General features: G+C 40.3%; 1 protein-coding gene across 7 annotated transcripts in view; it reads left to right on the forward strand.

Annotated features, from left to right (window-relative positions):
• The window catches only part of ZNF462 (zinc finger protein 462), a 91,216-nt gene that overhangs the window by 62,633 nt on the left and 15,695 nt on the right, over window positions 1–12,888 (forward strand). For all 7 annotated transcript variants that reach the window (XM_026866449.1, XM_026866448.1, XM_026866451.1 and 4 more), the window contains one exon: window positions 9,382–9,646. In XM_026866449.1, the coding sequence (XP_026722250.1) occupies window positions 9,382–9,646 (265 nt within the window). The remainder of the gene's footprint in view (window positions 1–9,381; window positions 9,647–12,888) is intronic.

Genomic DNA, 12,888 nt, shown 5'->3' on the forward strand with positions numbered 1-12,888 from the left:
TGGGGGGGGTGGGTGTTGGACTCCCATCTTCTGAAGTTTGAGACCCTTTTTATTTGACCTTTTTTTGACTGGGGAGGCAGAGAGCCAGTAGTGACTACGGGGCAAATTCAGGCCAAGCTTCAATACATAATTTCTTTAATTGCAAGGTGAGCTGTAAGGATAGCATCCATGTTAAGGATGCAGGATGGTGATCTGCGTACAGATCTGCATGCCTCTTCGTTTGTCAGCTGCAAAGAGCTCTGTACTTGTTCTGCCTGTTTCCCTGCTTTTGTGCCCCACAGGAGTGATGCTTCAGTTTAAGCACGCAGTGTCAGATTAACCCTTCTTCCTTGGGGGTTGCTTTTTTTTTTTCCCCAGCCATGTTACTACTTTCTGTAACCTAGAGCAAGTTTCTACTTTCCCTTCAGAGTTTGCCTGTCTTTCCTTCCCAGAGGTGGCCACGCTGCCTGCCAGTGCTTGTTAAAACTCTCTGGTACTAGTTGGTGTGTCTTACTTCTTGTGGTCAGCGTTAAAACTAATTATCAGATGTTGGATCAGATAGGTACTTTTCTCCTGCATCAGATTGGCAGGGACTGGTGGAAGTGCGGGGCTTGTTCACCTCACAGGTTTACTGAACAAACCCCTCTCTGTTTCAAGGACTTTGGGAACTGGGGATGACCTTGGTCTTTGCAGCTCTCTTCCACTTGGTGTATAGTTGTTTGGCTTTTGGTCTTTTCCTACAGCATGTTGAGAACAGTTTTGTAGCTAGTGGAACAGAGGTAGATGTTTATTCTGTCATTGGCTGTGCTCAGGGGATGTCAGCTTGCTGTTCATTGTGCTTCTTTCTGATCCTGAGTTTTTTGTGCTTGAACTGAATGGGTAAAAGCAAAATTGAGATTCAGGAGGATGGAAACAGGAACTCATGCAGCTGGAAGAAGGTTGCTGTTAGTCTTTGTATGGATTTGGCCAGCCTGCTGTGATGGGATTGCAGTGATACTGAAATACTTGTTTAGGGTAGAGAGAAGACAGAATAAGTTTTTGGATGGATCAAGTAATGATCAGACTGAGATGACCTGATTGTACCCATCAGGGAAATGAAGAAGCATATCTAGACTCCTGTTGTTTTTTCCTTAGGTTTTTTCTTTCTTTTGGTTCTGATTTATATGTTCAGGACAGGATACGAAGTGGTAGATGATACTCTATTAGCTGTCATGTATTGCTGCTGTCCCTGGAATCAGTGATCACTTTACACAGAGTAAAAAGTATGCTGTTGGTGTGAGGGACACATGGTATCACTTGACCAGTGCTCTGCAAGAGAACATTTCTTCAGGCTGTCATTTCCATGTTAGTAGCTGCCTTGTGTAAGCTAACTGATACTCTGCCTGTCCCCTGAGACTCCAGTTACTTTCTGTTGATCTGAAACCTGCTAGGTTTGGGGTTTGGTGCTTGACGGAGAGGTAAAGTTTCTTCACTCATTTTAGCTCTGTTGAAATGGACATATGTAATCATCATAGTTGATGGCCCAAAGTTTGGTGTTTAAGTAGCTGGGTTTATTTATTCCTTAAGGGACATTGTTACTACATTTCACTACCAATGCTTGAAAATGTTGCTTGAAGTCAGCCGAGCTCAGAGCTTGTGATAGAGATGAGGCCTTTCTGTTGGCAATAATAATAATGAAGATGGTGATAATGTCAGGGTGTGTGCTGGAGGTCTCCAGTTGCAAGTTCCTGAGCTCCATGATTAGAATGCATACTCAGTACCCCTATACTGTCACTGTAATTTTAGGCCCAGTTTTAAAGCAGAATGTAAAAATGTAGCACTTGATAAAGCTGAATTTCTTTCCCCTCTTCATTTCAAGCTTAGAAGCAAGTGAGCATTTAGGTGACAACAGCACGTGTGCTTGTGGCTGTGTGTTTGTATTAATACAAATACTTAAAGGACAAGAGCAATAGAAAAGGAAATGTGGAATGCTCCTGAAAAATATCTGATGAATTGCCCTTAAAAATGAGAAGGAAATCGTAGAGCATAATAGCATGAGGGTAGTTTGGTTACCAGTCAAAAAAAAAAAAAAAAAAAATGTCAATTCAGAAAAGAACCTGTTACTGCTAAGTTCTTTTAGCAGACCAGTTAAATCAGCATCTTGCTAAAGCTATTTCTAGATCAGTTTGTGTTTCTGTCTTCTGTAAGGTTTGAATTTAGCTCAGCAGAATAAGGAATAAATAGCTAGGCAACTTTTTAGTTTATGCATTTAATAGAAATAGAGATCCCAGTGTTTGACATGCAGCAGAAGTCTTCATTTTAAGCCCCACTCTGTATTTAGACAATGGAATTTTATTTCTTGAATAACAAGTCATAAGAATATAGGGTTGAAACATGACCAACAGGTTGAACTGTTCAACTGATATAAACCAGTGGCATCAGATTCTCATCCTGCAATGTTCTTTAAACAGAAAGTGGTGTATAAACTGAGGTGAAACAACACAAATGCCAGAGCAAGGAAAACACAATGCACTTCCCATGCATCATCTCTGTTTTGTAAGCAAAAATTTGGTGGGGTTAGAAAGCTGTAGTGGCTTGGCCCTGATGTTGCAAAGGCTGCAGCTGCTTGAAAGAGCCTAGTTTGTAGAGGGTTGTGTTCAGCCTAAATGTGACCACTAAGTAGCCAAGTCACCTAAAAAACTGCATGAAAGTTAAACTGAGTTGAAGCCAGGAAGGAAATGTTGTTGTTCTATGATTAGAATGGATACTCAGTACAGGTGAAAAGAAGAGGTAACTAGAAATTAAATGGCTATATTATGAAGTGTTTCCTGACCCCTAGAACTGATTCTTGCTAATCACAGAGCACGATAGGGATTCAGGCAGTGTCCATGACCATGTTGTGCCTGTCTTGAAAGCTAATGCTAATAGGAATTCCAGGTAGTGTTGGGTACTTAAAAACAGAAGGTCATGGGAAGCTCTTGGACTGATCCTTGTCTTCTGATGGAAATATTGCATAACTTATTTTATCAATTATTTTACTCCTTCCTAAATTTTGTACAATTCCTACTGCCTTCTTTTGCATCATCTTATACAGAGTGTTATAGCCACTCCTTGATCTGAACAATGAACCGCCAAGAGATCTGAACTATGAAATACCAAGATTCTTCAATAGGCAGCAGTATGAGACTCTTCTCTGTGAAAAGGAATTCAGATGATAAAATTATTTATTATTTTCTTCTTTGATGAAATTTATGTCCCTTTGAAATGAATTTGATACTGCACAAGAAGTTGCACAGCATATATCCTGTTTCAGTTCTGTTCAGAGATAGGTATGCACATAAGTCAAAAGGGAATTCAAAGTCACAAAGTTTCTCACCTCTTTTGAATAAGGAAGATTGCATAGTCTGTGTATATTCTGGTTGCCGTTTCTGAGCCTTAGACATATATGTAGTATCTTTCTCACAAAAGCTGGTCCAAAATGATCCAAAAAGTGGCCTTTACAGACAATGCCGAAATAAATTCCTCCGAGGTTTTTGGGTTTTGGAGGATTTTTTTGGTGTACATCCTTTAAATGGCAGTTTCTTCCAGGTTGTTTATTTTCCTGCCTCTGTGATTACTCATTTTTTGGGGTGTGTGAACAAGGACATGAAGTTTGTTTCTGTTACACTCGTTTACAACATCCTCGCAATGCGAAAGTTCTTTAGTAGAAATGAGGATTTAGGCAGAGGAGTAGGTTTATATTCTGTTTTTAAACATGCAATGGATTGTATGTCCCTGTACTGTATGATTCCCTAAGTATCTTCATGAGTGTTTTTTTGCATCTGTCTGAATCGTAGTCTCTTCTATCTTCCCATCCCCTCAGCTTAATTTAATGCCAGAACGTTTCAGCCTCCCACATATTCTTCCTTCCAGGTCAGTGCTGCATGGCATAAAGTGAACAAATGTGTGTAGTCTTGACAATCTTTGTATGACACCCTGCTTTGCCACCTTCCCACTTTTCAAGCTGTTGTCATTCATGACTGTATGCTATCCTACCACTCAGTGAGCTGGTAATTTTGAGTCCCATTGAATTTTGGAAGGGATTATGTTTCTGAATTTCATAAATTCCACTCTTAGACTTATTTTATGCCTTTTAAAATAATAATTATTATTAGTTCAATCCTCCGTGCTTTTGGCCATATATTTTGTGTTTGTTGATATTTTTTTTTTGTATAATATTGCATCTTGATTTGGTTTACAGATATGTTTTTATCCAGAGGAAACTGTTTGTCTGTTGCTTTTCTTAATTTCTTGGAATTTTTCTGTCATTATTCATAGAAATCTTCCCTTCATGTGAATGAATTCAGAGAAAGTTAAATAGCTTTCCCAATATTTTCCTTTTAATCTCTTTAGGACTTTTTCTCACAGATCCATAATGTCCTAGGTCTGTATTGTTACTGCATTCCTTTTTTTTTTTTACCCCCCCCAAATTGTTTTTAAACACTTTGTTATTTTTACATTTTCTTTGGTTTTTTTTTTATCTTATCTCAGGAGCCGAACATCCCCTTCCGCAGTTTCATTTATCACACAAATGCTTTGACTCTTTTGACTTTGGTTGATATTTCTATGTGGATGTACCAGGAAAGCATGGTGTCTTCATTTTTATCTCCCAGTGTCTGCTTCTGGTTTGAGCTATCCAGACCAGAATTGAACTATTCAATTACTCGTATTTTGCAAATGCAGTAATCTCACTTTCCATGTACTCAGTTACTTTTCCTGAACAGCCGTTCTCCTGCCATCCCTAATCCCTCGTTGTGCAGGCATGCAAATGCTTGTATTATATGTATCTAGTTCTGTTCACCGTAAAAGACTGAAGCAATGGTTTAATTTCTTTCCTTTAATAGGTACTTTTCCCTCTGGTTTCTCAACTGCTGCTCAGTGTCTCTCTCTTACTTAGACATGCCCAGGTCTGTGTTGTTTGGTTTAACTATCTGGTTTTAGTGTGTTTTGCTGTTGCACATGTGTTCATAGATAGCTATGAAAATACCTACAAATAGTTAAGACACCATTTAATCTCTAAGTAAATCTATTTATCTGGATGAGACTCTTTAGGGTTTTTTTACGTCTGAAAAGATCCCAAGTTTTTCTTCTTTTAGGTATCTGAAATGTTATGTACTGCAAGGGATCTGTGAAAACTTGGATTTTCATTTTGCTTCTGTGATGGATTTTCACTGTATGTTTTTTCCTAGTGTATGATCCCAGGATATACAGGTGTGTATCAAGCTGCATTTTCAGGATTGCATTTCATTACATTGTAGTGGAGACTCTTTTGGATGAGGTAGTAACTTCCAATACTGTTGGCAGACTCAGCGTGCCAGTCTTTGTGTCTGTCCGGTGCAATGTTTTCAGAGTGCCAGCATCACTTCCAACTAGTCATTTCTGCATTTGGATAAGAGAATGCTGCTGTATAATGAGGGTAGATTCTGTGGTCTTTTAGATCCATAGCTTCTAAAGGGATTACTCTACTTGCTAGCCTTATTGTTCTTCTTGTGCAGGTAGTCTGTAGGTAGATGTGATATGTGAAGTCTCAAAACTGAGATTTGCAGCATTGCAGCTGTACTTCCATTTATTGACTACATCAGTTACTGTTAATTTTTGCCTCATGGCACATCTGTATGTGTCCTTCCTTTTTACGTCAGATCATCCCATGCCATTGCCTTGCTTTTGGAGTTGCATGGTGAAGTCCTTCCATTCATTTTGGGTAAAATTACTTCTAAAAATTGGTCTTGGTGGTTTTGGTGAGGGCTTTTTTTTGCTTTTTTTTTTTTTTTAATTGTTTTAAACCAGTCAAGGCTAAGTATTCTGTTTTCTCTCCTTGCACTGCATATATGAACAGGCTTTATTTTCTTGTGCTACCTTGACACTGTCCAAAGAACTACATGCCATTTTTTCTTTAACATATAGTCAGTAATTCTTGGTGTTTCAATTTTCTTAATTTTCTTCATGTTTTCTCTTTGCCTTCGTGTTCTTCCCTTTGCTTATTTTAATGCCTTTTTTCTCCTTTCTGATTTTGATATAGGCTTCTAAGGCCACTTTACTTTATTCAGACATGGATGGCTAGACCCTTTTCCTGCTCCAGTTTGAGGTTCTTAACGCATTCTCAGGGTGCTCCCAACCCTTTGTGCCTGGAGTGCAGGAAAAACACAGAGGTGGAACTTGCATTGTGTACCGCTATGTTTCAATTTTTGGTCAGTTCTGAGAGAAGAACTCTGCTCTCTTCTTTCTTTGTTCTCCAATTACAGACAGTCATCCTATTGGTGCAGCAACACCACCAAAAATGTCCAGTAATTCAGTACACATTAGCTTGAGGCTTCTGTAAATGATAAGGCTCATAATACTCATTCAACGTCTTAAGTCAGCCCAGTACATCAGAGCAGTTTGGAACATCAGTCCACTCTTCCAACAGGAATAGAGGGCCTGTGTAGAAGTGCTCTGCCAGTTTAAGGCAGTACTGTTGCTCCTTGGCTATGGATTTGCCTCCCTAATCCTTCTCTCAGTTACTGCTTTTGAAAAATAAATAAAAAATCCCAAACTTCACCTCCATTGTCTGTTTCTTATTCATTCTGTGCTGTGTGCTGAAACACGTGTTTGGATGCAAACTCAGTTGCTATCTTTGCACTGCCTTCACTGGTTTTGGAGTGGGCATGAAGAAGTGTGGTTCACTGAAGACGGTGGAAAACCTCCCGTGCCTTTAGTCGACTTTGGACTCTGTCCGAAGTGTTTCTGGTGGAACAGGGTTGCACTTGCATGCTAGGACAGCTGCCTGGCAAGCTGGTTCTCAGAAACCAAGAGAAGTCTTATACACATGTGTTAATCCTGGGTGTTTTTCTTCAGGAAGTGCTAAGTCTTGCACTCCAGAAGGACTGCAAAATAATGAAAGCATTTGGCAAGGGAAAAGGAAGAATATACAGACAGAACTAGGGACATGCATGCCACCATTGTTTAAGTGTAAGACTCTCTGTATAAGCTTTTCAGATAGCTTTTTTTCTGTAAATATCATATCTTAATTGTAATGGATCAATACACTAAAAATTGTACAGTGGCCAGCATGAGTCCTGGTTGAAAGAAAGTAAGAATTAAAATACTAAAGGTAGAATTTGCTTTTGGCTATTCCTGATGACAAGGAGAGCTACTCTGTGTACTTTTTTTTTCCTGTGGGAATAGACATGTAGCTATCTACTTCTGCAGTTTTCACATACCAGATTCCACAGAAATATCTGATTGAAAGTTTGAAAGCTGGAATAATAGACACCAGATGATAGGGGAAGTAAAAACATCTGAAGTACAGTAGATCTTCCAAACAACATCAAAACTTCCTTGTTCTGAAAATAATGATATTTAAACCTGTAACTTTCTTAGCAATGGATATCACTGAGGCTTTGACTAGGAACCTTGATGATATGATGGAAAATTTTGATCGCTTCTTCCTGAGGAAGGGAACAGTAAGCTACAAACTAGACTTTAATCAGTACCCTACAAGTAATTTGTAAATTAGTACACATACAGAAAGAACTGTTTCCAGTGCTGTGAACTTTTTTTAGGCTCTCAAATTATTGTCAGGAAATCTGTCTGACAGTTAATCTGTCTAACCATGCATCATTTTGAGCCTCAAGGTTCTGTTCCAAAAGAGGGTGAGTACATGGTTGCTGCCTTTGAGGGAGGAGAGACTTCTACAGAGGTTTGCAGCTCCTCAGGCCTGTCCCGTGCCAAAGTAAAGGAAGTGGGGAGCCTCTTTGAAGCACAAGGGAAATAAAGCCTTGACATTTGAATGGATGGAACTCACTGTGAGCCCTCATGGTGAGCAAACCTGCTGTAGAAGTGGTGGAAACAAGAGATGTTAAATGCTGCATTGTAATCCAGCCTCAATTCATGAGGCTTGGATAGGAAAACAAAAAAGTATTTTGTTCCTTTTACCAGAATCATTCATGTCTCTACCTTTGTCTTTGTTGTACACCTGGTGGTGAAGCCAGGGGAGCCTGGAGACATTTATCTCCTGTTTGTGTTTTGTTTGTGTGTTTGGGTTTTTTTGCTGTTGTTAGTTTGTTTCTTGGGCATGTATAAATGCCATTCTGTAGTAGTGAGAAAACAAACATTTTACTCTTTTGAAGACAGGTGGAGAATTCCCCACATTGAGTACTGTATGGGCCTGTTTGCTTTTTGTTTCCCTATACTAATCGGTTAGAATGGATGGTGTTAAGTTCCCACAAGTTTATCTGTTAGAGAATTCCTACACATCTAGCCTTGGGGAATTAAGCTTCAGAAAATAAAGTACCCATCAAAGCAGGAGGTGGCTGGTACAGTTTGTATCCCTACTTCCCCGCACACCTTGCTTTTTTTCCTCCCCACCTTCTTCCAAAAAGATTAATAAAAGAGCCTTTTGTCTTCTTTTCATGAAAGTTACACTGAAATTCATCTAAGCTTTATATGTCCGCTTTAATGTGTGACATTCATGGGCAGCTGTGCGTTATATAGGACAAAGCAAATGAATTTCTAACCTCCATGTTCAAGCAGTGTGTTGGGAAAGGTTCAACACCACCCTCCCCTGCTCCTTTATTTTTCTGGGTCCAACTAAAATCTTAAAGCTTTCATTTTCAGAGGCATCTCTGGACAGTGTTTCTCCACATGCCATTAAAATGGTATGAGAGAGTTCTGCTGGGTTGTAGAAGGGATTTGTCTGTACAGACATATCTATATAAAGAGATCTTTCTCAGTAGAGCAAAACTTAGCAGCTTCTAAGGAGGTGTAGTTTAGAAGTTTGCTTTGCTGCAATTTATGTTTAAATGCCTTTTTTTATGAGGATGACAATTTCAAACATCATCAGCTAAGAGAACTTGAATTTACCTTTTGTTTCACTACAGTTAACTTTTGATGTGGGTTTATTAAATAATTCTGTGAATGAGTAGGGAAGAGTATCCATTTATTTTTCTTTTCTTTTATTTTTTCACTTTTAGATAGACTATTTACATGTATCCTGTGCCAAATGTTAATCTGGTGTAAACTGACATAAGACATTTGAGAAGATCTGGTCTTGTTTATGCACCAAACATAAATAATTGGCAGTATGATTAATGTGCTTTACTGTCACAAATTAAAAGTGTCTTAAAACCAGTTTTCTTTTTAGACTACTTTTAATTTAAATTGTCACTTCTTTCCTCCTCAAATCAGATCTAAAAAGCATAATTTATATGGATCACCTTTAAATATACAGTAGATTAGATTAAGAAGTGCTACACCTCTTAATCCCTTCAGAAAGCTGTCAGTGGATTTCATAACCAACATCTAGATCAATCCCCTATAAAAGCCAGTAGGTGCTGGAGGAGGCATCCAACATTTATAGATTTCTTGACCCACCTGGAATAACAGCTTCCCTCTGTTTCTCCACAGACTCCTCATACTCTGAGCCTCCTGATGTTCAGCAGCAGTTGAACCACTACCAGTCTGCAGCATTGGCCAGGAACAACAACAACATCAGCCCGATCCCACTTTCTGGGAGTGCTGCAGGAGTGGAAAAAACAGAAGTCATCCTTAACTGTGAATTTTGTGAATTCTCCTCGGGTTACATACAGAGCATTCGGCGTCACTACCGTGACAAGCACGGAGGGAAAAAACTCTTCAAGTGCAAAGATTGTTCCTTTTATACAGGCTTTAAGTAAGTTCTGTGCAAAACAGATAAACTGAACTCATAAGGGGTTTTTTAGCACTTGACTGCTGAGATATTTGAGAAGTGGCTGTAGCTAACAGAAACATGGACACTGCTGACCAAGGAGAGAACATAGGAAATGCCACGCCAGATCACAGCAGCATCCATGTAATCTATTTTCCTCTCTCTTACAACAGCCAGTGCCATCTGCTGCAGACAACAGCACAGTAAGTCCTTGCAATAGGTTTTAGAATCACAGAATCATTTAGGCTAGAAAAGATCTTTAAGATCATCAAGCCCAACTATTAACCTAACACTGCCAAGTCCACCACTAAACCACATCCCTGAACACCACATCTACATGTCTTTTAAATATTCCCCTGAGATGGTGATTCCGCCACTTCCCTGGTCAGCCTGTTCCAATGCTTGATAACCCATTCAGTGAAGAAATTTTTCCTAATAGCTAATCTAAACCTCCCCTGGCACAATTTGAGGTCATTTCCTCTTGTCCTATTGTTTGTTGCTGGGGAGAGGACCAACACCAACCTCACTATAGCCTCTTTTCATGTAGAGAGAGTGATAAGGTCTCTCCACAGTCTCCTTTTCTCCAAGCTAAACAACCCCAGTTCCTTCAGCTGCTTCTCATAAGACTTGTTCTCTAGGCCCTTCACCAGCTTTGTTGCCCTTCTTTGGATGCACTTCAGTACATCAATGTCTTTCTTGTAGTGGAGGACCCAAAATTGAACATAGTATTGGAGGTGTGGCTTCACCAGTGTCAAATACAGGGAGACAGTCACTTCCAGCCTCTCAGTCCCTCTGTAGATAGATCCAACCTGTCCAGGTCTCTCTGTAGAGCCTTCCTACTGTCAAGCAGGTCAACGCACCCACCCAACTTGGTGTCATCTGCAAACTTACTGAGGGTGTGATCCCCTCATCTAGATCATCAATAAAGATGTTAAACAGGAGTGGCCCCAAAACCGAGCCCTGGGGGACACCACTCGTGACCGGCCGCCAGCTGGATTTAACTCCATTCACCACAACTCTCTGGGCCCAGCCATCCAGATAGTTTTTTACCCAGCGAAGCGTGTGCCCATCCAAGCCACAAGCAGACAGTTTCACCAGGAGAATGCTGTGGGAAACAGTATCAAAGGCCTTACTAAAATCAAGGTAGACAACATCCACAGCCTTTACCTCATCCAATAAGCAGGTCGCCCTGTCGTAGAAGGAGATCGAGTTTGTCAAGGCAGGACCTGCCTTTCATGAACTGACTGGGCCTGAGCATCTGGTTGTCCTGTACGTGCCACATAATACCACTCAGGATGATCTCTGCCATAACCTTCCTTGGCACCAGGGTCAGGTCAACAGGCCTGTAATTTCCCTGGATTCTCATCTGAGCCCTTCTTGTAGATGGGCATCACATTTACTAATCTCCAGTCAAACTGGGACCTGTCCGGTTAGCCAGGACTGCTGATAAATGCTGGAAAGTGGCTTGTTGAGCACTTCTGCCAGCTCCCTCAGTACCCTTGGGTGGATCCCACCTGGCCTCATAGACTTGTGTGTGCCTAAGTGGTGTAGCAGGTCACTAGCTGTTTCCCCTTGGATTATGGGGGCTTCATTCTGCTCCCTGCCTTCCAGCTCAGGGGCTGGGTACCTGGAGAACAGCTGGTCTTACTACTGAAGACTGAGGCAAAGCAGGCATTAAGTACCTCAGCCTTTTAGTCATCCTTTGTCACTTATGTTTCCCCCCACATTCAATAAAGGAAGGAGATTCTCTTTTGTTGCTAATGTTATTTATAGAAACATTTTTTATTGTCTTTTGTAGCAGTAGCTAGATTAAATTCTACTTGGACTTTGGCCCTTCATATTTTCTCTCTGTATAACCATGTGACATCCTTGTAGTCCTCCTCAGATGCCTGCCCGTTCTTCCAAAGGTCATAAACTCTATTTTTTTCCCTGAATTCCAGCCAGAGCTCTCTGTTCAGCCAGTCTAGTCTTCTTCCCCACTGGCTTGTGTTTTGACACACATGGACAGTCTGCACCTGCACCTTTAAGATTTCCTTCTTGAAAAATGTCCAACCTTCCTGGACTCCTTCTCCCTTTAGGACTGCCTCCCAAGGAAATCTTGTCAACTGGTCTCCTAAAGAGGCCAAAGTCTGCCCTTTCGAAGTCAAAGGTAGCAATTCTGCTGACCCCGTTCCTTACTTCTTCAAGAATAAAAAACTCTCATAATTTCATGATCGCTATACCCAAGACCATCTCCAACTGTCACATCACCCTAACAGTCCTTCTCTGTTTGTGAACAACAGGTCCAGCAGGGGGCCAGTTTACTTGCTGAAGGAAATAGTAAAAGTAGTATTTTTTCTTCAGCACAGGCAATTAGAGGGGCTATCCTTATCCTCAAGTGTGAAATTTTTTTTACCAGGAAAGTAATTTCCTGGTGCAACAATCATGAAGCGTGGGCCAATTAAGTGTCCAAGAATGACAGGAAAATTTGTATCACCTTTCTGAAGAAACCTCTCATATAATTTTACTTCTCCCACCATCTATCCAGCTGAAATGCGAAGCATTCTTTAGCATATCTGATAGCATACAGAAATGTTTCAGAAAATCCTATTAGATGTGCAAAATTTTAAAACTCGGTGCTATGTGTGTTTGTGTGTGTTTTTAGCTGCTGTTCTGTAAGAAAAAAAAAGGCCTGTGCACCTGTGCTGTTCATCATTTCTACCTGATATGCTGGACCCTCGAACATAACACCCTCAGCTGACATTGAGGTCTCAAACCTGTTAAATTCTTAGGAGACTGGTGACAGTAAGCAGTATGACTGGATAAAGGGGAGGAGTTCTGTTGAAAATATTGAGCACAAACCTGAGAGAATCCACATAAGAGCAACCTCTAGTTACATGTTTCTAGCCTCTGTTGCTTCAGCCATTTGCTGCCTGTATGGTAAAATTTGCTGCTTGTGCTTTATTTCCTGATTACTATCTGTTGTTAAGATTACCAGCAATTGCCATTCAAGGTCCGTTCAACGTAAAGTTCCATTCAGTCTGTTCATATCATGTGGGTGCCATTTTCTTCTACCTGGATGAAATGAAATCAATCTTAAATCAGGCAGCATTTAAACACGTTCATAGTTGCATAAGGGAGTAGTGTTCTTTCATGTGGTGTCTCAAACATTCAGAAATTGTCTTGCTTCTTTTAGAAGCACAGCATGTTTTCTGTCTTTAAAAAAAAAGTGGGGAAGAGGACAAAAA

Source organism: Athene cunicularia (assembly GCF_003259725.1).
Source record: "Athene cunicularia isolate RWA chromosome Z unlocalized genomic scaffold, athCun1 chrZ_part2, whole genome shotgun sequence".
Classification (NCBI taxonomy): domain Eukaryota; kingdom Metazoa; phylum Chordata; class Aves; order Strigiformes; family Strigidae; genus Athene; species Athene cunicularia.